A 27,941-nucleotide genomic window follows, 5' to 3' on the forward strand; every position below is an offset into this window, starting at 1 on the left:
CTTGAGATTGTCCATGCTTGGCTGCAATCTTGTCTCTGACCTCCTCAGACAATTGCCCGGTTTTCTTTCTTTTCTCCATGCTCATTACGGTACACACAGTGACACGAAACAGCAGAATGACTCCTTTTCTCTATTCAAGCTGGTTGAATGAGTCATTTGTTATATTACAGTCACCTGCAACTCACCACAGGTGAGTTCAATTCGAAAGTAAATACTGGGTAGGAGAATCACCTGCTTGAAATGTAATTATTTCTAACAACTTCTAAAAGGTGCCAATAATATTGTCCGGCCCATTTTAGGATTTCTGTCTGGAATAAGCTAAGATTTAGTAATTTTTTCAGTTTTTTTTTGTTTTGTTCCACTGCAAACCAAAGAAATACACATGTGGATACCAAAATATTTTTTAATTTCAACAATTTTCTGGAAGAAATGGTGCATTATTTGAAAAAATATAGGGTGCCAATATTTTTGGCCACGACTGTAGAGACTTGCAATTTCACCAATATAGAAACTATATCATTTTATAGGACTTGCATTTCCTTTTCCATCTCATTAGTCTTGTAGAGTTCACCCAAGTGGTTCGGCTTATGCTTCGAGCAAGCAAAACATTTTACAGGGTGGTTCATTTTACATTCTGTCTCAATTACAACACTATCTATTCAAACTTTAGTGTACCCATAGCAATTAACAGGCAATGGCAAAATAAAAAGTGATGGAAAAAGTTGAAAATACATTTTAAAATTATATGACAGTACCTTCTTTTAACCGCTAACTGAAGAGCAAATGTTGGTCTTCAGCAAATCAGGGTGTATTGAGGCTAATGATACACAAGGGGGCAGTAAGTGAATGAAAGAACTTTTACAAAGCAAAGATAAATCGAAAGTGCATTAATGCGTTTTGAAAGAAAAACTAGAGCTGAGTCTATGGCGCGCCACCACAAATCCCCGCACTCCCCACAGAAAGCATAGTTGAAAGATGGCAAAATATTCCACCAGGAATTACCCAATATCAAATTTCGAGTTAGAAAAGTATTCTGTTTTGATCACTGTGACCCAAGTCCCCACCCCCTTGAGGGCTTTAAATGCTGCTAAGTCATACGAAAGGGAAACTGAAAATAAGATTGAGAGATTGAGTGATGAAACAAGTTAAATGTTTTTAAAACGAATTTCATGGGTTAATGACCGATAATACCATGTCATGTTGCGAAAGGATAGCGCACGCACCTTTTGAGCTGCGAGGTGTGATCTGGGTTTGATTCCCAGCCCGGCTATAAATTGTCAGATTGGTGAATCACAGACAGGATGTCGAATCATAAAGTGCACCACCCTGCAGATGGATGATAAGCTTGGGAGCCATGTGCTAGCATTAGTCAATTACATCGTAAAGATCCCAAGGTGTCATTCGACAAAAAGCTAGCGAGATAAAGCACCATGAACACACTCCCATATTTCCTGCCCAAATTTATAGGGGGCACTGTTGCATCCTCCCTGCCCCCACCTTAAAAACAACAGAACAAGAACATCTCCACATTTATCAATCTTCACGAAACTTTGAGGTGGGGCTAATAAGGGCTATTTATAGTTACGATGACTTTGCCCTTTCACATTGTGACCCAAATTTAATTATTTTCTCCATATTCTCGTAATAAAGGTTTGTAGAAAATTTGATGACAATAACTCAAATGGTAAAGAGGTTGACCAACAGACATGCGTGTACGTACACACACACACACACACACACACACACACACACACACACACACACACACACACACACACACACACACACACACACACACACACACACACACACGACCCCATCTCACGGTGCACGGGGGGTAATAAATTGTGAGTTACAAGAGGCAAAAATATGACACATAGCTCCCACCGTAAGTGAAAATCTCAACATGACATGGGCCATGACCTAACTCACTCAGTGTGTATAGTGTGAAACAAGAAAGAAAAAATTCCTTGGGTAGAGGGGTAAGGGGCGTTGGAGGGGGGAATTTCCTCAAGGCAAAAAAAAAAAAAATGCAACAACCACGGGTGATAGATGAAAACCAAATTTGAAATGCTTCATCATCCCCAAGATGATAATAGCCACGAGCCAATACAACAAAGCTGTGTATTTGTCTCACTCTGAGTGTGTGCAAAACTAAAGAGATGATTTTGGATTTTAGAAAAGGTCACAATCATGAGCCTGTAACCATAAATGGTGAAATAAGGTGGAAATTGTTGACAAATAAAAATACGTGGGCACTATTATTAATAAGCTAAACTTTGATTTAAAAAATACCGTTGCTGTGTACAATAAATCAATGCAAAGATTGCATCTTCTCAGGAAGTTGAATTCATTTGGTGTTAGCTCACATGCGGATGCTGACTAATCCATTGCTGATCAGTGTTTTGTCATTTAATTTGGTTTCCTGCTATAGTTAGCTAAATGTGTACAATAAGTCACGATTGAGAAAAGTCATTGCACTGGCATTTAAAGTGGATGGGCCTTCAACCAGTATGGAGTCTCTATACTTGTGAGCATTGAAAAGGAAGTCGATGCATGTATGCACCGATGTGATGCAACATCCTGTCTACCGATGAAAGTCACTTATTGAGCGGGCTTTTTGAAAAACTGCCTTCAGAGAGACACTTTCATGGTAGGCAGAAGAAGAACATTTTCAAAAAAATCATTTGTACCATGTGCAATTCAAGTGTTAAATTCAAATTCCGAGCCATTTTGCCGTTTAGTCCATCTTCCATATATTTTTTACCACGTTTTCTTATTCCCTTAGATGTTTTTTCATGATGTTTGAACTTATGATGTCACCGAAGAGGAATTTCCATGGATACGGGATAATAAAGATCATTATTATGATTATTTAACAATGCAGACCTTAAAGAGGGTATATAGATTACAGTAGATCTGAGAATGATCTATATTCAAATATATCTGTGCACAGGCTCGTGAACACACACGTGCTCATGGACAGACAAATTACAATAGTAAGAAGAACAAACTTCATCCCTTAGGAAACAGGTGAGGCTAATAATGGCTTAATTGCTATGCAGACAAGCATTACTCCAGCATGGTTTAAACGCATTGCTTTAGTTGATTGAAAGGAAGAAAAGTAAGCTCACATTGAAAATCAACAGGCAAACAAGAGCAATTTACTCGAATCTAGAGCACTACCTTACAAGAAGATGTCATCATCACCATTATAAGAATTGATGTAGATACAAGTACATTTGGTTTGACCCTCATAAAGCCAAGTTAACATGTGATGCTGTAATATGTAATATGACCAAAAATGACTGTCTCTTTCATTTCCTGTTATTTGCAAGTTCCTCCAAATGTTGGCGGGGAAAAAAAAGCAAACCCTTGTTGCATCATGCTCTGGTGTGCATTTCACAAATCCATACCTTGTAGCCCAATGAAGAGGCGTTGAGTTCAAATCTCCACCTAATTGGTCCACAATGGCTCCTTTCGATATATAGTACCTGCAAAAGGTAAAACGATTTAAATTTCCATCCGATCTACCAATTTCCATGACAATGTTGTACAGCGACGCTATGTCTGTCAAACCAAGTCTGTCTATTTAAAATTTCCTGCTCTGCTGAATTCAGATCGCAATCATTTCTGGTTCCTTGACATCATGGTCACAATGAAAGAACCGAAACGGAACTGAGTTGCACACGCAGCGTGGAGAATGAAAAACCACCGGTGGACAACAAAAAGTTCAAACTGGCAATCTAGAGAAGGCCCGAGAGGAGGAAGAGTTACTCCAATGAAACAATGGAATCGAAAAATTCCCTGGAGTACAATTTCATCAAATTGCATTGAACTGAACAAAATGGACTAAGTTGAGGGGAGACAGACATGCTGCAGTGGACGAACTCGGTTGGTCAAGTCAAGTTAAGCTACTTCAGAAAGCCTGGACCCCCACCCCCTCCCTCCCTCACCTGTACAAGCCACCTCAAAATTCTCCATTACATCAACAGCACGTACTCATCCAGGTTTGTACATCATTTTGAAGATAATGTATTTTTTGAAGATATAAAAGCACTTCATAATGGGTGTGTTTTCATTATTACTTTGCTATGTTTATTTTGTTGTTTCCTCGCTATTCCCTCCTCCATCCCTCCAACCCCCCATCAGCACTGTAGCATATTGGGTCCGATACACTTAAAATGTGGACTGTGATTCTTGGGCATAAATTATGTTTAACAACATAGAAGTCACCTTTTTATTCATCCTCACAACATTGGTTCCCAATGAATTTGAGCAATCTGTAACCTTCTAGTATCCAATCAGATTGCCAATCGAGTATGACATGTACTCGTGTACTCTGGCATTCAGCATATGTTGTTCAATCCAATCTCGTTGATTTTTTGATAACGTTTGCAAAATCTAAGATTTTTCAGGTATATTGATTGGTCAGTTGCGTTTGTTATTCTTTCTGTTTGTTTGTTTGTCACTCACCTACAGGTCACAATTCTAAACCGATCGTCATGAAACTTCACCAAGTTGTAGAGGTCGTCACAATTAAGAAGCGGATTGATTTTGAGGTCAAAGGTAATCTGGAGGTCAGATTTCTAAAATCGCCATTTTTCATCCGATTGACTTGAACAATTGAACAGAATTTGTATATTGAGTTGCTAAATTGGAAAACCAACTATTTTTGAGGTCAAAAGGTCAAACTTCCAAAATCATCAATTTTCATCTGCAACACCGTCAATTTTCATCCGATTGACTTAAAAATGATATAGGAATTGCACAGTGCCTCACTGAATTGGGAAACCAACTAGTTAAGGTCAAAAGGTCAAAGGTCAACTCAAGGTCAAACTTCTAAAATCATCAATTTTCATCTGAAAAATCATCAATTTTCATCCGATTGACCCGAACTTTGATCAAGATCGTCAACTTTAATCTTAATGAAATGGACAATTTGATGTATCCATGACAACGTGTTTTGGGGGAGGGGTGGATTTTGCAAGTATCATGCTCTGCATGACGTCGTCTTCTTTGCGTTTTGGTATGCAAAGTCGAGGATCGTGGAGGAGCTAGAACATAGAATGGATTAGGACATACCAAAACACAAGGAATAGTAGAAATAGAGGGAGGAAACATACCAACAGCCAGGTTGAGGAACAAAATAGAGGGAGACTTGGTGAAATAAGGAATGTGGAGCCGAATGAGGGCTCAGGTAGGATGCATGGGATTGAATGAGATTGAAGAGAATGTGGAAGTTGGTTCCACAGGCAGGAAAAAAACAGGAACAAATGAGTGGAGATAAGAAGCAAATCTGGATTTAGGGAGTTTCACTAGGAGGGGCTTGATGGTGGACCATGTGCTCACTGCAGAAACCTCGATTGGAGGGGGCTGACATAGCATGGAAAAACCAGAGGGTGCAAGAGCAGAGGGTGCAAGAGCAGAAAGGAGGTGGTAGAAGACAGAGAGATCACCAACCTGTTTGCAATGGGAGAGTGATAGGCCCATACAATCAGGTTCATCACGGGAGATTCCAATAATATTAATGGCCTTGGTTTCCACGGCATAAAGCTGACCAAGATGTGAGGCAGGGGAGCCAGCCCAGAGTTCAGAGCAGTACTCCATCAAGCTGCTGATGAAGGCCTTGCAGGTGGATAGGAGTTCAGGTGTGCCAAGGAAAGACCTTGTATGGCAGACCGGCTTTGAAGGTCAACTTTTAAATTATGGTATGCCCAAGAAAGATAATGGCTGATAGACCCAGGAGTTTGAATTACTGATCTTGCTCAAGAGGATTGTTAAGAAAGTAAATAGGAGGGTTTCCCGGAAGGTCCTTTTCGAGAGAGGTAGTGAGACTATGAGATTTGGCTGGATTGAAAGAAATATTCCGAGTGTTTGACCATCTTGGGATTCTATCAAGGTCTGAAGAGAAGGAAAAGGCTGCTCTGCATAATGAACGCGTGTGATTTTGGATTACCAACGACCAATCATGGATAATAAAAATATGCTTCAGCTCCTCCAGAAGTCTCGACATTGTATACACAAAAACAACAATTTGCATTCATTGGCTGCCAATAGCAACAAGTTATGGTACTTTAGGTGCAATGTAAAAGCATTATGGAGTGCCGAGGAGATCCTATAAAGGTGACACAAATTACTACAATGTTTCAGTTGAGACCTAATCAGTGATGAAGAGCTGACAACCACACCATAACCATGAAAGTTGTGACCTCTGAATATTGATTCCCCCATCAGTGTGGAAGTTGCTGCTGTAATTGTATCGATAATTATTTAACCACGGAGGATTTCATTTTGTTTCAACGTGCAAAATAAAATCAAGACTTACATTTTTTTTTTCCACCACAGGAAAACCATGCGACGTGTATGAAAACGTTGATGGGAAATGTGTAGCTAGCACTGGAGGATGTGGTGGGGATTCTTCGACTGCAGTTGCATGTTGATCGGTTGTTAGAGAAAAGGTGAATTTTTGCTCCGCTAGTTTTGACGATCTCATTTGATGTACCGCACTCTTTACAGAGCACCGGTGCTGCCGAAGAAGTTTCCTGACAAGGATTATACTCTGTGGTTTGCCATTGCCTTCCCAGCATTTTTTGTCGATTCTCCATTCTCTTAAATGCTGAAGGTCAAATAAGGAAGCAGCACATACCATTTTTTAAGTCTTTCGTATGACATGGCCAGGGTTTAAACCACCGATCCCCCGGACCCATTACTCCACCGTGACTGGTTCCTCAGCTTGTCGAGGAAAATAAAAGTTTTATGTGTACAAAGTTCGACTTCGCTGCCAAGAGTACTTCATGCCCCTTAAATATTTCATTATTCACCTCAACCATTTCCAATGGTACAGAAGAGGCTTATGTAATTGGTTATGTGCCATTGTGCGCATCGGTGAGTCCATACACAGATCTACTTTTCGATATAGACCGTACATTCGCAGATATACTCGAATCTATTCACTCCATTGAGGCTCTGCATTTTCAAAAGCTCAGTCAGTGTTGTTACCCTGTGCATGCAACGCAAAAACTTCACTTTGTCTGTCTGCCTGTCAGTCTATAAACATCAGTTTATGATCGGGGAACAAATTAATTCCAATCGAGTGTTATATTTTGAACATGAACCGGAAAACGAACCTTTAATTTAGCTCTCAATTTGACCCAATCGCAAATGTGGAGAGATCATTTTTAAGCGGTGAAGCTGCTTTGTATTTGTGCATTTGTATTATTATTTGTATTTGTATTTGTATGTATGTTTGTATTATTATTTGTATTATTATTATTATTATTAGGTGTATTTGGCCTTCCTTCCATCCGTAAAAAATGAAGAAGAACCTTTTAATCCATGTTTAATTCGAAAGGGTTTTAAAGTGTAATTCCAGATGGTTCTAAAGGGTAATTCTAAATGGTAATTCTAAAGGGTAATTATAAACGGTAATTCTAAAGGGTTTCATATTCGTTTCTCAGCTTTTGCCGATTTCATATTAAAAATGCAAAATTGAATCGCTTCCTTCAGACACGGGTGTGATTTTATTTTACTCTGTCTGCCTGTCTGGCAGTCAAACAAAATGAAAATCATTCCAACCAGGAAACTTACTGTTTTAAGGACTTCATAAAGGGACAAACAACAGGCATAAAGAACTAATGTAACGTGTTAAATAAGGTGGTGTAAAAGACGCCGCATCACTGGTGGTGCATTTCTAAAAAAAAATCCTGCAAAATATTACGGCATTTTACGTCATCACACCCAATCAAATTCACCGCTCAACGACCCTTCCCATGTTCTTGTTTCTCAAGACAGAGTAGGGTAAGGTGTTTTATGAACCCTCTAGGTTGTTTTGTTTTGATTTCTTATTTACTTCATAAGGAGGCCCAACATAATCACTTACGTATGGAGGAGATAAACCACAGAATTGCTTGCATCTTACTATAAATTCACCAAATGTCCATCTGTCCGTTCGAAGGTACCGCAAAAACGGCTCAACCGATCGCAACGATATTTTGGGTGGGTATTCCCAGGACCCCTGGGAGTAAAATAGGCTATATTGTTTTTCAAATTTTTCCACGTTTTCCAATTTTCCAATTTTTCCAAACACGATGGAATAATATTTACCGATAAGAACAGTGATGTGGCTTTTATTGAAATTCTACAAATAGTTTAGATTTTGATGACAATTATGAACCTGAATGAGGAAGTGGACAGATGACGGCAATGCGCGGGTTTGATAATATCCAAATACAACCGTCATTCAATCGTAATGTTAAATCGTTAAACGTTAATCGTTTTGTTAAAGTATTAATTGAATGAATATGAATGATCGTTTTAAGGCCATTTTTCCCCACTAGAGCAGGGGTTAGCCTTGCGGGCCCCATGACAATCATGGTTCCCTGTTTGAGGCAATGTTTTTATGGCCGGATGCCCTTCCTGACGCCAACCCTTGGTCGCCTCTTACGATGCGCAGGGATACGGTGCACCTATTCTAAACCGGGGTACACACCGGGATCATTCATCCCAGCAAGCTGGTACTCAATTTGCCGACCTCGGAAGGATGACAGGCTGAGTCAACCCCCCTGGCGTTAATTCAGCGATCGACCGGGATTCGAACCCAGGATCCTAGGATCCCAAGCCGGCACCCTAACCGCTAAGCCAACACCAGGTTAAAGTATTAATTGATGATTGGAATTGAGTGAATACAATTACGATTTTGAATTCGTAATTGTATTCACCCAATCGTACGGAACTTCACATCAGGATTTAAATATTTGTTTATGTCACGAATGTTGTTAAAAGTTTATTTTTTATATTAATGCTATTTAATTTGTGATTGGAGTTATGCTGTTTGGAATGAAAAAAGAGATATCGAGTTCAAGTGAATGACGAAATGCCGTGACGGTTTCTGCTTTCTAAACGTGAATTCGTGGATCGCGGTATGCAGATTCGCCATTGACTGGGTATGGAACAAACGTACCCATTCGTTTGCCAAAGGGTACGTTTTTCATGGAAGTCCTTCACGAACTTGTTGTCCATGTCTGACGTGCGACTGAAGGTGCTACAGGAATGTGGAATTTATTGGTTTCATGCTTTAGCATTCTCTGTTTCTGCATTGTCTGTTTGCTTCTGGTCTCCCACCCGTGCGTAGCACGGGTCCCTCACTAGTCTCATAAAATGCAAATATACGTGGTGATTGTCAGTATGCATTTTCAATAGGTACTAAAGGAGATAGTGCTTTAATTATCAGTCTGTTTTTTTTTTTTTTTTTTTTTTTTGTATACAAGATCGAGGCTCGTGAAAGAGCTAACATTAATCACACAAAAAGACAAACCGACACACAAAACACAAAAAACAAGGGGAGCGGCAGACAAGATGGGGAGAGAGGGGGAAGGACACAAAAGAGAGGGGGAAGAGGGGGAAGGACACAAACACAACATTTGAGAGCAGGGACATCGGGAGGACTTGGGGGGAGGTGGGAGAGGAATAAAACATATGAACACTGCAAGGACTCTGGGGTGAATTACCGGGGGTAGAAAAGATCAAGGTTTTCGATGGGGGAAGATAAGAGATGGTGGTGAACAGCTGTTTTAAAGACCTGGAGGGAGGAGTGGGATTGAAGGGAGTGGGGGAGTTTGTTCCAGAGGCGGGAGAAAAGGGGAATGAAAGAGTGAAGGTGAGCAGAGAGCCTAGACTTTGGCAGTTTAACCAGAAGAGGGTTGCAGGCAGATCTTGTGCGACCTGAAGGAATATTGGGGGGACAGAGCACAGAGAGAGCTGGGGGAGCAAGGCCAGATAGGAGTCGGTAGAAGACAGAAAGACCACCAACCTGCCTGCGGTGAGTGAGTGAAAGGCCCTCGGTGCTGACTACATCGCAGGAGATTCCAATGATTCTGAAAGCTTTGGCCTCAACAGCATGAAGCCGAGCAAGGTGTGAGGCAGGAGCACCAGCCCAGAGGGGGGAACAGTATTCCATTGAGCTGCGGATGAAAGCCTTGTATGTGGTGAGGAGCTCAGGTGTGCCAAGGAAGGACTTCGCACGACGGAGGATGCCCAGTCGGCGACTGGCTTTGGAGGCCAGCTTGGAAATGTGGTTTTCCCAAGAAAGATCATGGCAGATAGTGAGACCCAAAAGCTTGAGCGACAGAACTTCTTGGAGAGGATTGTTGAGAAAGTAGATGGGAGGGTTGTCCAGTCGGTCCTTTCGGAGAGACATTGTAAGAGTGTGAGATTTGTCAGGATTGAAAGACATGTTCCACTTGTTTGACCAGTCTGTGATTTTGTCCAGGTCTGCAGAGAGTGAGGAGGCTGCAGACTGCCGATCTGAGGGATGAGGAATGGAGCGACAGAGAGTAGAGTCGTCAGCAAAGAGATAGAGAGGATTTTCAAGAGAGTCAGAGAGATCATTGATGAAGACCAGAAAAAGCACAGGGCCCAGAACACTACCTTGGGGAACTCCAGCCTGAACAGGAAGAGGAGATGAGAGAAACCCATTCAGGGCCACACGTTGACTACGACCAGAGAGGAAGTCCGCCAGCCATGCGTGGAGATTTCCATGGATACCAAAGGAGGAGAGTTTGGTGAGCAGAGCAGGGTGCCAGACCGTATCGAAGGCACGTGAAATGTCAAGGGAGACAGCTCTAATTTCCTGTTTGGCGTTGAGGACCTCCATCCATTGTTGAGAAAGCAGAAGCAGCATGTCCAGAGTAGAGTGACCAGGTCTGAAACCAAATTGATGATCAGAGATCAAGCCATTGGAGAAGAGGAAAGATTTAATATCTGAAGCAATGATGGATTCCATGACTTTGCTGATAATTGGGAGAAGGCTGATTGGTCTGTAGTTGCTGGGATCTGTTTTTGCACCTTTTTTGTGCAAACCGGTGATGTTGGCTGATTTCCAAGCAGATGGCAGATGACCTTGAGCAAAAGAGAGGGTGAAGAGAACAGAAAGAGGGAGTGAAAGAGCAGAAGAACATGATTTTAGGACCCGTGGGCTGATGCCGTCAGGACCAGTTGCAGAATCAGAGTTGAGGGTTGACAGAAACTTTTCCACCTTGTCAGGAGGAAAGGACACAGAGTCCAGGAGCAGCTGGGTACGACTGGGCACGGTGGGTACAGAGAGGGATGGGTTTGGGACACAAGATTTAGAGGCAAACACAGAGTTGAGGCATTCAGCTTTTTCACGTGCGGAGTCAGCCGTTAAGCCGTTTGAGGTGAGGGAGGGGATGGAGGGGGAACAAACACCAGAAACAGATTTGACCAGACGCCACCAGGATTTGGAAGAGGGAGACAGATAAGAGAGTTCGGTCTTGAGAATGGTGAGATATTGTTTCCTGGCTCTCCTGAGGGTGGACACACACTTGTTTCGGGCTTTGTGAAAGGAAATAAGATTTCCTTCCGTTGGATTTGCTTTCCAGGAGACGAAAGCAAGTTGTTTCAGGGCAACAGCCTCACCACAAGATTCCGTGTACCATGGACGGGAGGAAGGGTATGACAACTGAAGACGAGATGGTATAAATCTGTGCATGAGAGAGAGCAATTTACTTTGAAAGAATTCCCAGGATGAGTTGATGTCAGAGGCGGTAGAGATGGGAGACCAGTCCAGATGATTGATGGCTGCTTGAAGACCGTGCCAGTTGGCCTGAGTGAAATGCCAGACTCGTCGACGCTGAGGAGGCTCTCTGAGAATGGTCAGAGAGATGTCCACTTTGACAAGCACATGATCAGATGAGCCGATTGGAGCAGAAGAAGAGCAGCAGACATTTTCAGGGAAGTTTGTCATAACCAAATCCAGAAGAGAAGATGCTCCGTTGACTGAGATCCGGGTCGGGAAATTGACAGATTGTGTCAGTCCCAGTGAGTCGCAGAAGTCCTTTGCTGAAGAGCCATGGCTGGTGAGAGAGGTACCCACACCCAGCCAACTGGCATGGTGACAATTGAAATCACCACATATGAGGAAGAAAGAGTTGGGATGGGTAGATAGAAGTTGGTCCATATTATCAGACAGTGAGATGTAGATGGAGTCATCGCTGTTTGGTGGACGGTACAACACACATATGAACAAAAGGTGGGAGCGAAGGGGAAGCTGTAGCCAAAGGTATTCCTGGGGGTGAGGTGGAGAGAGGGCAGTGGAGGGCGAGTGAGGAAGAGAGTTTTTTATAAAGATAGCAACCCCACCTCCAGGACGAGGCTCAGGTCTATCATACCAGAGGAGGGAGTAACCTGGGAGAGATACCAAGGCATCAGAGACATCATGAAGGAGGAAAGTTTCTGTTAAGCAGATCACATCTGGTTTGTCAGAAGCAACCTGTATGGAGAGGTCAGTCAAGTTTGAGCGAAGGCCCCGGATGTTTGAGGTCCATACCGTTAATGAAGAGGAAGGGGGAGCATCGGGTCCAGAACAGGGGGGGGAGGGGTAGGGTAAGATGTGGAAGAGGAGGAAGAGGTAGGGAGAGCTGTTGAAGGTGTGTCAGAGATTTCAGAGATTTCAGAATAGCTTGGAGAAAGGGAAGAATGGGGCGGACAAAAGGTTTGATGGAGATTGGGTGAGGCACAGTGAGGTGTTATTTGAGGAGGGGGAAGACCGAGGCAGAAGGTTGGGGGAGATGAAGGTGAAAGTTGAAAGGGGGAAGAAGCAGGGAGGATGCTTTGAGGAGGAGGGGTGAGAGGGGAGTCTCGGAGGGGAGGAGCGAGGGAGAGTCTCGGAGGGGAGGGGTGTGGGGGGAGTTTAGGAGGGAGGGGAGGGAAGGGGCAAGGGGGGAGATTTGAAAGGGATGGGTGATGGGGAGGATTTGGAGGGGAGGGGTGAGATTGGATTTTGAAAAGTGTACGATTCATGGGAAACGAACATTTTTTGCAAAATGAGTTTGAGACCTTCGAGTCAAAAATACGTTTGAGGACACTGGAGGAGGGGTGGAGTTCTGGATAGTTTAGGGAATGTAGAAAGGAGGAACTGTAAGAGATGGTATTATATATATTTTTTGGAATGAATAGATTTGGTGAGCAAGACGAAAGCATCCTTTTGTAGGAAAAGAAGAAAAGGGTGTTATAATATATGAGAGAAAATAGTTGTTCAGGGGAGAGATTATACATTTCTAACCGCGTGATCGCGAACGAAGAACGAACGAACAAAAAGAACAACAAATAAACGAATAAGACCTGGGAAGGAAATATTTTTTTGGGGTTTTTTTTTTTTTTTGTGAGTACAGATATTTAATAAGGAGGTACGGGGTGAACGACTGGTACGAAACAGAGAACGAAAAATAATTTCAGCGCATTCGACGAATCGCTGAGAGAAAAACGAAACCACAAGGTCGGAGACGGTACGGTCGTCTAAGCCTACGAGTACTAGGCCGCAGAATACTCGATACCATTAACCGACGATTGTGTATACATGTACGAAAAATTAGCACCGAAAATTTTCCAAAAGATACGCTATAGGTACACACACCGAAAGATAGATACAGTCTCGACAAAAACACGATTGTGATAGATCACTTAGCTTCGAGAGCGTGAGCGCATGGAGCAGCTTCGAAAAGACGTGGTTATTGCAAACTATTTGCATCCATGTTGATTACAAAATTAACACTTTTTTCTTTCTTTACCTTAGTTTCCAAGGTGAAAAGCACGACCTTTCATGATCAATCAATTTTTGTTTCTCTTTAATTAGTCACATACTTAGCTCCAAAGCAAGACAAGGAAATCAAAAGGTTTTCTTCAAATCGTAAAACAATGCTCCGTGCCAGGAAAATTTGGAATGAGCGTTAGCTTTTTTCGGTGTCGGCACTCATCGCTGAAAACACGTTATTCCCAGCAGTGGGTGAATTTCGTGAATGCTACTGGAATAGAATTCCTGTTTTTTGTACTGAAACTTTTGATTCCCCTCGTAGAATAGGTGGAAAGCTTCCAGTGCAGGAGTAACGATGTGTTGTTACCCTGCACTCACGAAGCGAAAAGCAGGGTTAGCCATTTTGTTGCGTCCTTATGTACGTACGTGTGGCATGCATGTCTGCATTTTTAAAATTCATTTTCTCGGCAACCGTTGGTCCGATTGACATTAAATTTTACCATAGGAGCGCCTCTGCCTGTAGAATTTATATTCATACTTATGACATCATAGGTCACGTGGTATGGACGCCATATTGGAAAAACGTTGCACCTCTATATCTCCCAAAACCGCTCAATGGAAAAAGTTGAAACAAGGCTCATTGTCAAGTACTCTCCATGGAGAATAAGATATGTTAATGATGATGTCATCGGTGCCTTCATTATGATGTCATAATTCGACAAGTACAACGATTGATTCGATCAGTATGATTTTTTTTCTCCGCAATTCTTGGTCCGATTGACATGAAATTTTCACCATAGGAGGGCCTCCTCCTGTAGAATATTTTAATACTAATTATGATGTCATCGGTTTGGTCACGTGGTACAGGCGCCATCTTGGTAAAATTTTGCACCTCCATATCTCTGAAACCACTCCATGGAAAAAATTGAAACATGGCTCATTGTCAAGTACTCCCCATGGGGAATAAGATAAGATGATGTCATCAGTGCCTTCGTAAAGGCGTCATTATTCAACAAGTATAACGATTGATCCGTTCAGTACGATTTTTTTTTCTCTGCAACTGTTGGTCTGATGGACATTAAATTTTCCCCATAGGAGCGCCTCCTCCTGTAGAATTTTTTGGGATAATTATGACGTCATAGGTCACGTGGTACAGGTGCCATCTTGGAAAGACCGAAAAACGTTGCACCTCTATATCTTCAAAACAGCTGCATGGAAAAAATTGAAACATGGCTCATTGTAAAGAACTCCGCATGGGGAATAGGTGTTGTTAACGATGACTTCATCGGTGTCGTAATTATTACGTCATAATTTGACAGGGACAACGCTTAGTCTGATCAGTTTGAAATGTATTGAGCATGATCTATGCATCAATTATATTAGAGAATATACATTTATGATGTCATCGCTCACGTGGTCTGGTATCCATATGGATAATAAATTAAAAAAAATATTCACAAACAGAAGAGTTGGCTTGCACCAAGTTGACTGCGCAGGTTAAGTATTCTATGAATACATCTAGTTGATACAGTTATGGAAAGAACTCCCAACAAGCATACATTTAGGATTTTGACCTTCCCCCTCAAACCACCCCCCGCCTTCACCCCCACTCCTCTCTCCACTTCCCACTCCCCCCTTTCCCGCCAAGCCCAAATACTGTATAAGGTATACTCTTCATGTTCTAGTTCCATCCTGCGGTTTGTAATAGTTAGAACAGTTCTTTGATAAGGGTCATCACAAGAAGAGATGAGAGGAGAGAGTGAGAAGGGAAGAACGGGGAATGTGGTGGAGAGGATCAAAAACACATTTTGTGCAAACATAATATGTAGATGACATTAAGCATTTCAAACGCCCACCATTAATATTTTGCCGAAACTCAGGAGATACTTTTAGGTAAAAAGGCATCACAGAAAATGTAATCATTCTCCTGGCAGGAAACCATAAACACCTTCACAGGTAATCTGTATTTGGGTGAGTGGGAGTAAAGTTCAGCAGTATGTCTTGTTTTGTTTAATATTTCTACCCATGGCTTCAGGTCAAAATATAAAGTGCAACAACACCCTGACATCACACCATATCAAAGTCCTATAAACTGCTGCCATCTAGAAAGAGAAACATTTTCCAACAAAAAGACTTCCTAAAGTAAAACTCCATAATATGGGCCCTCTTATGCTATAAGGAGCAGCTTGGTGGTGGAGTGCATGAAGCTCTGTTGTATTTCCTCAATGGTGTAGGTTTGATTTCAATGGGCGCAGAGAAAAGATTTTCGCAACAAGAAATGGAGTAGCAACCTGCCCAGGATTGGTTCTTACCCACGGAAACGTTCACAGATCGTCATGAGCAATTGGATGCTCTATCAAGAGTATGGTACTCCATCACCATCCCTTGGGCTGTCAGGATGGCCTATAGGTACGCACACTCGCCTCTGAGCTGTCTCACCAAGGTTCGAATCCAGACCAAGCTATAAACTCTCATCCCGATGTTTCACAGCTCGGGTGATTCACGTTAAACTGGGCGTCCCATCCACCGGCATTAGTTAGTGGACATTAAAGATCCCACCTTGTCATTCATAAAGTGTTGGCGAGTTATCGCCGGAACTCTGAACAAATTCAAAACTCCTGTTCTAACCTACAGGGGGCACTGCACCAGTGCCATAGCCGCACCACGTGCCACGTACGAAATGAGAAGGAATGACAATTTCACACGCATTGACCTAGTCAGCTGATATACATTGCAATTACCATATTATCAAATCCACTCCCTCTGGATAAAATCAGATTCAAGTCCAAAAAGGTTCTTGCTTTATACGCTCATAATAAGGGTTGACATTACATTAAGGATGCTCACCTGACGAGATCAACACGGTTGTTGATGGCAGCCCAATGCAGTAATGCCACATTCTCTTTGTCTGGCTGCCTGACGTCATAACCTGCTTCGACCAGCTCCCTACAACGCTCAAAGATTCCATACCTGTCAGAAGCACAAATTCACAACACAGTCAACATTACAAAGAGATGAGTGCATCATTAACCGTATTCCAAAAGATAACTCTCAACACAGATTAAACTTGGTGGTGATATTTTAAACATTTTTGTTTAAAATTACAATTTTAGAGTGACAATAAGGTTCATATCTTGTTTAATGTAATGAATCTAATGATTAAGGTGCTTTTAAGTAATTAATTCATTATTCTTTTTCAGGAAAACCGGCCCGGGTTCCACAAAATGCTCCCTGGATCCAGGACGGCCTCAACCTGGGACCGGATGGCCACCAGTCACCGCTATTCGCAGGGAATACGTTCCTGAAAAATCCGTAAATAGTAAAACCCACAAATAGCGAAACCCAGGAATAGGGGGACATTGTTTCAATGGAAAAAGGGGGGGATAGCTTCCCGAGTCGCGAAAATCCACGAATGGAGAGGACCAAACCGTGAACGGCGAGGCAAAATCCACGAATGGTGCCGCAAATCCCGAGAATGTCAACGATAATCCACGAAGGTCGATGAACGTCCCGGAAATGGCGAGACAAAACCTGCGAATGTCGGTAATAATCCACGAATGAATGCCCTGCCATTGTTTCAATGGGGAAAAGGGGGACGGCTAATTGCACTAATATATACTGTGGAGTGTTTTCATTCTGTACAGTAAATCGCAGGGATGATGTGTTATGCAGCTGGTGTGATATCCCGCGAAGCAATGTTTACCTGTGAACGGTGGAATGTCACGTGAAGCTGTTCACAGTGTGAATGGCAGGATATCACGCCAAAACCATGAAAACACGAAACACATGGCAGCAAACGCAGGAGCAGGTTATGCTCACGGCTCGTGGAAGATTTCTTTTGCATATGTCCAGCTGCTTTATGCATGACTAGTGAAAGATGGGTTTTATAAATGTGTCAAGCTAGTGGCTCGTGACTTTTTTTTGTGCCCTTGAAAAACCGTGAATTTGCGGAACATGCCTGTGAATAGGGGGGGAAAAAACCACGATTTCACGGAACACAGCCGCAAAAAAAACAAAAAACTGCGAATTAGTTTTCCACGAATAGAGAAACATGTCGCATTTTATCAAACGCGAATACGCGGATTCCGCGAATACCGGAACCATTAATAGCGGAACCGTGAATAGCGGGTCCGACCGTATATATATATATATATGTTTTACCATTGTAGAACAATAGCGCTTTTTATGTTCAGTTCCCCCATTGAAAGACACATAACACCCAATAATGTCAAAGTGGCTTTTTAAAAAGAATTTTAACAAAGTAATTAAAACTGAAAAGCTGAAATGTCTTGAGTAAATAAGTATTCAACCCCTTTGCTATGACACTCCAAATTGAGCTCAGGTGCATCCAATTTCCTTTGATTATATCGTTGAAATATCTCTCCAAAGTGATTGGATCCACGTGTGGCCAATTCACTTGATTGGACATGATTTAGAAAGAAACACACCTTTCTATATGAGATCCCACAATTGACAGTTCATGTCAGAGCAGAAACTCTACCATGAAGTACAAGGTGCTGTCCGTAGAACTCCAGAAATATAATTGTGAGGAGGCATAGATCTGGGGAAGTGTATAAAACAATTTCTAGAGTGTTGAAAGTTCCCAAGAACAGTGAGCTCCATCATTAGGAAATAGAAAGAATATGGAACTACCCAGACTCTTCCTCGAGCTGGTCGTCTGACGAAACTGAGCAACTGGGTGAGAAGAACTTTGGTCAGGGAGGTGACCAACAACCCATTAACCATTGACAGAACTACAGAGTTCATTGGCTGAGATGGGAGAACCTGCCAGAAGGACAACAGTGTCCGTAGCATTTCACAAATCTAGGCTTTATGGGAGAGCGGCCAGACTGAAGCCACTCCTGAGAAAAAGGCACATGACAGCATGCCTGGGGTTTGAAAAAAGGAACCTGAAACACTCTGAGAGCATGAGGCAAAAGATTGATGAAAACTGAACTCTAGCTTGGACACAAAAGCGCTATGTCTGGCAGAAACTGGTCACAGCTCATCACCCATCTAACACCATCCCTACCGTGAAGCATGGTGGTGGCAGCATCATGCTATGAGGATGATTTTCAGTAGCAGGGACTATGGGACTTGTAAGGATAGAGGTAAAAATGAATGGAACCAAATACATGCAAATCCTTGAGGAGAACCTGCTTCAGAGTGCAAAAGACCTTTGACTGCAGCGATGATTTACATTCCAACAGGACAATGACCCCAAGCATACAGCCAAAGCAACTCTGGAATGGCTTCAGTGTAGCCCAGCCAAAACCCAGACTTGAATCTCATTGAGAATCTGTGGAAAGACTTGAAGATTGCTGTTTACCGATGCTCCCCCTTCAAACTTGACAGAGCTTGAGCAAATCTGCAAGGAAAAATGTGAGTAACTCCCCAGATCCAGATGTGCAAAGCTGATACAGCCATACCCAAGAAGAATGAAAGCTGTAATCGCTGCCAAAGGCAGTTCGGCGAAGCATTGACTTGGGGTTTATGTGTAAAATTTATGTGTTTATGTGTAAAAATACTTATGTAAATGAGATATTTCTGTGTTTCATTTTCAATAAATTTGTAAAAATTTTGAAAGACATGTTTTCATGTTGTCATTACAAGCATATTAGACCCGTTGCTTCGCTGACCAGGGTGGCCCTGTCTGCAAAACACCAGGGTGGCCCTGTCTGCAAAACACCAGGGTGGCCCTGTCTGCAAAACACCAGGGTGGCCCTGTCTGCAAAACACCAGGGTGGCCCTGTCTGCAAAACACCAGGGTGGCCCTGTCTGCAAAACACCAGGGTGCTCTGTCTGCAAAACACCAGGGTGGCCCTGTCTGCAAAACACCAGGGTGGCCCTGTCTGCAAAACACCAGGGTGGCCCTGTCTGCAAAACACCAGGGTGGCCCTGTCTGCAAAACACCAGGGTGGCCTGTCTGCAAAACACCAGGGTGGCCTGTCTGCAAAACACCAGGGTGGCCTGTCTGCAAAACACCAGGGTGGCCTGTCCGCAAAACACCAGGGTGGCCCTGTCCGCAAAACACCAGGGTGACCTTGTCCGCAAAACACCAGGGTGACCTTGTCCGCAAAACACCAGGGTGACCTTGTCCGCAAAACACCAGGGTGACCTTGTCCGCAAAACACCAGGGTGACCTTGTCTGCAAAACACCAGGGTGACCCTGCCTGCGATACACCAAGCTGACCCTGCCTGCGACATACCGGGGTGACACTGCCTGCGACACACCGGGGTGACAGTTTATAGCTGGGTTGGGATTCAAACCCAGGCTAGACAGGTTGGAAGCAAGGGTGCGTATCTCAATGCCATCCTGTCAGATGCATGTGTGTTTGAATCCCAACAAATATATAAAGTGCCATCCCATTGTTTCATCGATGTGCGTGCCCTCCCTCGGATTGATGTTAAACTGGGCGTCCCGTCTGCCGACATTCGTTGGTGGATGTTACAGATCTCATGGTGTGCTTCCCAAAGAGTCGGCGAGCTATCACCAACACACTGTACAAATTCCAAATTCCTGTACTGTCTTCCTGTATCAGAGTGGTGACCTGTCCAGGAAAGGATTGTAACCCAAGCCATAGAAGCTGCTTCGGCAGCACCACGTTCTGTATAGAGCACGGTACATGTTCTGTGACACACACACACACACACACACACACACACACACACACACACACACACACACACACACACACACACACACACACACACACACCAGCATTTCTAACCTTGACCCAATAAACCCATCTGATCCACACGTAGCCAGCTGTTCAGGCAGGACTATGTGTGTAACGTACTCGTGAGTAACATACTTACTGGGTGGCCTTTATGATGTCCCAGGTGCTGTAATCTTCCTGGTGGTGTTTTGGTGGCTTGCTCGCCTCAGAATTGTAGGAATGGTGGAAATGGCTTTGCTCTTCGGGCTGCATTAAAAAAAAAAAACAAAAAAAAAAACAGGTTAATGTCAGCAAACAAATTTCTCCAAATCAATTAACCAATTTGATCACAACATTGAGAGTGAAAGTGGTTCCAACCAAATAATCAGGACAATATTGTGCAAAAAAACCCCAATGCATTTACCTGAAGGGGGTTGTCAGGGAGACTCCAGTCTGATGTATAGATAGATGAATGATACCTTACCCTCAAACCGGAAATAGGGTTGTATGCCGGAAGTCGTCATGAAAACGTCATGAAAACATTAAACTTCAATGGTAAGTTTAATTAATGGGCGACAACTAAATTACGCACTTTAAAAAAAAAAACATTTCATGACGAATATAAATCATTTAACAACAACAACAACAGCGGCGGAACCTCCCTGTAAGTGTAACCTCACAAATGAATGAGGCTCGTCCCGGCCCCCGGGTAATAACGAACAGCACCAAACACCGCAAGTACAATCAGCCACAGCCGGCACGATCGGTGTTGAACATTGAAGAAACGACATTTTCCCGCAGTACAAGTCGCACACACTGATAAGCCTGGACTTGTCACGCAAGGGCGTGAGGGGACGTGCATCGCCGTGTGCGATCAAATCGAGGTCGTTTGCAGAGTGGGCCTGAAGTGGGCCAAGACTGCAGAACAACCTTATCGATGGAGCGGTGAAATCAAAATGCGAAGCTTAGTACAAGCCCCGGCACGGCTGTTCACGCGGGTCTCGGTATCGCACCTCAGGCTGGAAGATCGGCGCGCATCCGGCTTGCTTTTGATAATCGCCCAGATTTCCAGTCTCCGCCATATTGCGGCCAGACATTGAAGCGCCGCCCACTAAAATCTCGACTCCTCCTATCACTCCCCCCTTACAGCTGACGCCAATCACTTAAGTATATCTCACGCCAATCACTTAACTCTATCTCACGCCAATCACCGCGTTATATCACGCCAATCACTGCGTTATATCACGCCAATCACTTAACTCTATCTCACGCCAATCACCACGTTATATCACGCCAATCACTGCGTTATATCACGCCAATCACTTAACTCTATCTCACGCCAATCACAACTCTATCTCACGCCAATCACTGCGTTATATCACGCCAAGCACTGCGTTATATCACGCCAATCACTGCGTTATATCACGCCAATCACTGCGTTATATCACGCCAATCACTGCGTTATATCACACCAATCACTGCGTTATATCATGCCAATCACTGCGTTATATCACGCCAATCACTTAACTCTATCTCACGCCAATCACTTAACTCTATCTCACGCCAATCACTTAACTCTATCACGCCAATCACTGCGTTATATCACGCCAAGCACTGCGTTATATCACGCCAATCACAACTCTATCTCACGCCAATCACTTAACTCTATCTCACGCCAATCACTGCGTTGTATCACTCCAGTCACTCCGTTATATCACGCCAATCACTTAACTCTATCTCACGCCAATCAATTAACTCTATATCACGCCAATCACTCCGTTATATCATGCGAATCACTTAACTCTATTTCACGCCAATCACTCCGTTATATCACGCCAATCACTGAACTCTATCTTACGCCAATCACTCCGGCATGTCACGCCAATCACTTAACTCTATCTTACGCCAATCACTCCGGTATGTCACGCCAATCACTTAACTCTATCTCACGCCAATTACTCCGATATATCACGCCAATCACTTAACTCAATCTCACGCCAATCACTCCGATATAGCACGCCAATCACTCCGATATATCACGCCAATCGCTACTCATCTCGTGCCAATCACTAGTCTCATCTCACGCCAATCACTTCCATATCTCACACCAATCACTGCACCATCTTACACCAATCACTACTCTTATCTCACGCCATTCACACTCAACAAACGCCAATCACTCCCATATCTCACACCATTCACGACACCATCTTGCACCCATCACTACTCTTATCTCATGCCAATCACTTCTATATATCATGCCAATCACTACTCATCTCATGCCATTCACTACTCTACCACATGCCAATCATTGCTCTATTTATTATCACACCAATCACTCCTATATATCATGCCAATCACTTCCATATCTCACGCCATTCACTACACCATCTTACACCAATCACTACTCTTATCTCACGCCAATTACTCTAATATTTCACGCCAATCACTACTCTTATCTCATGCCAATCACTCCTATATCTCATGCCAATCACTATTCATCTCATACCATTCACTACTCTATCCCACGCCAATCATTGCTCTATTATCACACCAATCACTCCTATATACCATGCCGATCACTACTCTATCCCAATATCCCATGCTAATAATTGCTGTATTATCATGCCAATCATTCCTATATATTGTTGCGAATATGGAATTTGGCCTCCATATCCGCTTGTAAATATTCCCCTATTTTCCCCAATACTCCCCAACTATCCCCAATCCCCCATTCCCTAGTCCCATTGTCTGTAAACAACAATCAGTAGAGCCGACCTTCCCCTTATTCCCCCATTAAATGTCGTGCCCAGGTCCACCGCACCACACGTAGACAACTTTCGGACATCTTGCTAGTTATTCTTAGTCTATGTCAGTTAAGGCCTCGTTTCCATTAATTATGACTCTTCGTTGCACCAGAATGTGATTATATGGCACCAGTAGTGAGTTTAGGACCTTTCCCATACCTCCTTCCATCTTCTTCCCCAACAATTACAACAACAACAGAGGAGATGGCGGCGGCGCGGGGGAGGATGCGTCCTCACACCGGCTCGATTAGCGCCATTGACCACGCGCTCCACGGGGTTACCACGGAGGGGCTGGCTGTCAGCTCCTCCTCAAGGGCGGAGCCTGGTAACCCCCCGCACCCAATCAGAAGGGCGGACCGATTCCATCTGGGGCGGCGCTAGCGAGCCGAGGGCGTGTCACTCCCCGCCGGATATACGTGGCGACTTAGCGGACGTGACGAGAGATGCGCCCCAGCTGGAGAAAGAAAGTGCCTGCGATCGCTGAGAGAGAAAGACCCGCCTGAGAAAGAACGTCCCCTCCGAGCGCTGTGACCTCCCCGCATCTTTGGACCGGACTGTACCCTGCTTTGAGCCAAGAGTGCACCTTGAGCCATCGCTACTTGCCTTTCCTTGCCATCAATCCCCGTGTGAGTCAGCCGTTGTCCCGTTTACCTGTCGTCTGTCCGGGGTTAATATAAGTGTGTCTAAGTGCCTGTCTTCCTGTGATATACCTCTAGCCCCTGTAATCTAACCTTTCCTTACGAATATAATTGAGAATCGAAACATTGGTGTCTGTCATTATAACCCAGCCGGGTGTCTTCTTTTTCTTATTGAGCCAGCGTAACGCGACTTCGTCAACGTCGAGTATAATCGGGTAATTTGTGCGGACACGACGGCCATTCCGCTCGGCCCACCTTAACATCAAAGTCGTGTCTGTAACAATTGGTGTCGAGGAGTGAGATTCGGACCCGGGACTAAATTAGTTAGGCCCAAATTTTGGGAGGGAAAATCGATTCGGAGCGCGTACTGCGCTCGACAAAATCGACCCGGAGCGCGGTCCCGCGGTTACTGCGCTCGCCGAAATTATAACGAAAAAAAAAAAAATTGGGATTTGTTTTACGAAACTCGAATTTTGCAAGTCGCGCTATGGCGGATCAAGACGGCTGGGGTCCGGTAGGGGAGAGTGAAGCAGGGTCGGTCCAGGACCAAAGTGAGACACGTGAGGAGAGCGAAACAGCGGGGGTAGCAGACGCGCGAAATGGCGCCTCGCTGGTCACCGCGCCGGCGACCGTGACAGCGCCCCTGGTGGATTTGGACTTGTTTTTTTTGCAAATAAAGGCCCTTATGGCCCAGAGTAACGAGCGAATGGAAAAGAATAGTGAGCAATTGGGAGACCAAATTAGAGGTTTGAAAAGTAGTATGGGGGTAATGAGGGACGAAGCGAGGGGTACCAGTGAGGGATTAGACAATAATTTTAAGGGATTAGACATGAAATTTGGGAAATTAGACGATAGATTAGGGGAAATACAGGAGGGGTTAACGGGGGTAGAAAACAGAATGGCCGCTCAAGAGAATCAAATGGAAGGGATGCAAAAAGGGTTAGAGAGGTTAGAAAACACCATGGAAGGCAAATTGAGGGACATGAGGGACCAAGCGGAAAGGGAAGTTAACCAAATGGGGCAGCAGATAGAGGGGGTCAGAATGGGGGTAGAAACCAAACTGGATGCTCACAGGGAGGAAATGGAGCAGATGAGGGTGGCATCTGGGCAGGAGATGCAAGTGATGGGAGAGGAGATCAGAAGAGGAGTGAGTGAGGAGGTCGGAGGAGTGCGCGAGGAGGTGAGGCACTGTAAGGAGCGCATGGAGAAGGAGGTGAGAAAGGGGACTGTAAAATTGCAAAGTGGTATAGAGGAGTTGACGCTGGGAGTAGAACAACTGACAGTGGGACAAAAGGAGTTGGGGGAACAGGTAAAGAAGAACACAGCGGTAATAGAGGGGTTAAAATCGACGCAGAAGGAGATGAAAAAGGACGTAGGGGTAATTAAAAAAAGAGTGTCAGACGGTACATGAGGACTTGACGAAAAAAATGAACAAAGTGGTAGAGGTGATGGAGGTTAAAGAGCGGGAGGTGCGGGAGCACATAGAAAAAAATAAAGTGGAGTTAGAGGAAGAACTTAGAGGGGCGCACGAGGAGATGAAGGAGGTGAAGCAGAAATTAGAAGAAGTGGAAGAGGGGGTGAGCGAAATTAAAAAGCGACGGAGAGAGGATAAGAAAGAGATAAAAGAGGAGGTGAAAGAATTGGTCCAAAGTCTGTGTTCAGATCGTGATGATGTGCTCATTAACCGGATGAGGGATTCGCAGGTGATGGAGGAGAAGCGAAGAGGAAGAGGACCCGGTGTAAGTGGTGACCAATATGGTCGTGCGTATGATGCGCCAGGTGATTTAATAAGCTTGGGGGTCGAGATAGACCCGGATGTTCGTGAGAGGCCAAGAGTGAGGTGTATGGCTGGTCCGGAGGGTATGGAACGAGAGGTGCGAGGTGTGGGTGAGCAAGGTTGTGGTGGTATGGAATGGGTAGCGGGTTGCGGAGGTGTGACCCATGCATCGACACCAACAGGGGTAGTTGTTGGAGGGACCGGGGAGGCACGAGAGCCCCTTGGGGGTAGTGTACTGTGGGGGCCCGGCCGGTTCGGCCCCGCGCTGACCCCGCAAGGGGCAACGCACGGGGTCCGGCAGGCGGGCAACGACTCGCATACGAGGTGGTCTCACAAGGTCCCACTCGCGCCGTATGACGGCAAGAGTGATCTACGCGCGTACTTGGCGCAGTTCGACTGTGTGTGTAAGGGCAACGGTTGGGGTGAGGACGAAGGTGGAGTACACCTGGTGGCCGCATTGCGCGGCGCGGCGGCGGAGGTGCTGACGGCATTACCAGCGGGTGCTCTCACCCTGCCAGCCCTCCGCGACGCCCTAATTAATCGGTTCGGCATAGAACAGCAGAGCGAGCTTGTTAAAGCTCAGCTCGCGCTGCGAAAGCGCAAGCCCCAGGAAGCCATCGGGGAACTTGCCCACGACATTCGCCGCGCAGTGGGGATCGCACATGCTAGCATGGCAGCGGATTCCCGGGAAAGCCTGGCGCTGGACCATTTTATTCAGGCCCTCCCGGATATTGAGCTCCGGCAACAGCTCGCCATGTGGCGCCCGCAGACTCTGAGCCAGGCGGCTGACGCTGCGGCCCGTTGGGAAGCAGCGAGGCCCCTGGCCCGGGGGGGCGAGCGTCTCGCAATGGCGGTCCGCCAGGTGGGACCCCCGATGGAGGGCGGACCCCTTAGGGGACCCGCCCCCGACGTGGGTCCTGACCTGGCGGGCATGGTCCGGAGGCTGGTGGACCAGCGCCTGGCGGGACCTGGACCATGGCAGGCGGCCCCGGAGGTGGCCCGCGGTGGACCACGAGCGGGTAATCCAATTCGGACCTACAGGGGGGGAAATTTGGAATTCCGGAGGCAAGCACCTTATCAGGTGAGGTGCTATACTTGCAACCGTCCGGGTCACCTGGCGCGGCACTGTCGGGCCATGCGCCGGGATGATCCCCGGCGGTTGAGGTCCTCAACTCCGCCCAGGGGGGAGCGGGTTAGCCGACCCCAGACACCCCCCCGCCAGACCCCGGGAAACTAGAAGGTGTCGGTCACGTAGGGCGGTGTTCGGCAGCAGAGGATGGAGGAGAGCCCTCATTGACGCGACAGGTCATTTATTGTGGCCAAATTGGAACCGGTAGCCTGACAATTAGATGCAAAATTGCCGGCGTGGGGGTAGACGCCGTAGTGGACACAGGAGCTAGCGCCACGATCATCAGCCCTGTGGTCCTTGATTCGAGCGCAGGCGGCTGGGATAAGATCCAGCGCCTGCAAAATTATAGTTTGCAGCTTGCTACCGGGGTAACGGCCCCGATCATAGGGCGTGGTTCTGTGACCCTCAAGTTAGGGTCGGCAAGGAGGGAGATAGATGTTTGGGTGGCGGAGGTGTGCGACCCATGTTTAATAGGGTTGGACCTGTTGACTGCCAGCGGTTGTAAAATCGACTTGTGCCGGGGGATCCTGCAGGTGGGACTAGAAGAGCTGCCGTTAGGGGGAGTGAGCACGGCCGAGAGAGCGGAGCTGGAGGCTTCCGAGGCCGTGACCATTCCCCCAAGGGCCGAGGCGATAGTGCCGGCCCGGTGGGCAGCTCGCCCAATATGGCAGGAGTCCTGCGGCCTGGTCGAACTGGTGGCAGCGCAGTCCATACCGGGTTTGATCGTGGGCCGCACCCTTGTAAAAACGGACGGGCCGGTAGTGGCCGTCCGAGTAGTAAATGTGAGTACAGAACCACGCACTATAGTAAGGGGCACGAGGGTAGCTGGCTGCACCCCAGTTGAGGAAGTCGCGACAGTGAGGGGCGAGAACGTCCGGCCGAGCCGACCCCGGGGGGAGCCTTCAATAACAAGTAGGAATTGGCCCGATCCCATTTGCGAGATGGTAAATCGTAGTAGCGTAGAGTTGGGAGGTACCCAGAGGGAGGCCTTACACAAACTGGTTGGGTCCCATTTGGACCTCTTCTCCCTGTCCACCGAGGATATTGGACGTACGGGCCTGGTGAAACATCAGATCCACACCGGTGAGGCCCGGCCTATTCGTCAGGCCGCCCGACGGCTCCCTTGGAGCAAGAGGGCGGAAGCTGACGAGCAGGTTGCAAAAATGCTCGACGCAGGTGTGATCGAGCCCTCGGGAAGTCCTTGGATGTCACCTGTTGTGCTGGTCAAAAAGAAGGATGGGACCACGCGGTTCTACGTGGACTATCGCCAGCTAAACAACGTGACACTCAAGGACTCATATCCCCTGCCAAGGATTGATGACACCCTCGATGCCGTTGCGGGCTCAAATTGGTTCACAACTTTGGACCTCAAGAGTGGGTAT

The 27,941-nt window shown here is 45.5% G+C and overlaps 1 protein-coding gene across 1 annotated transcript in view; it reads right to left on the minus strand.

Annotated features, from left to right (window-relative positions):
• The window catches only part of ZDHHC17 (zDHHC palmitoyltransferase 17), a gene marked incomplete at its 3' end in the record, with an annotated part of 62,374 nt that extends 39,625 nt beyond the window's left edge, over window positions 1-22,749 (minus strand). Inside the window, 4 exon segments of the mRNA XM_078769781.1 lie at window positions 3,417-3,494; window positions 16,397-16,519; window positions 20,369-20,475; window positions 21,222-22,749. Of these exon segments, the coding sequence (XP_078625907.1) occupies window positions 3,417-3,494; window positions 16,397-16,519; window positions 20,369-20,475; window positions 21,222-21,305 (392 nt within the window).
• Window positions 22,750-27,941: the final 5,192 nt, after the last annotated feature.

Source organism: Myxine glutinosa, chromosome 1, assembly GCF_964187855.1.
Source record: "Myxine glutinosa chromosome 1, kmMyxGlut1.1, whole genome shotgun sequence".
Taxonomy (NCBI): Eukaryota; Metazoa; Chordata; class Myxini; order Myxiniformes; family Myxinidae; genus Myxine; species Myxine glutinosa.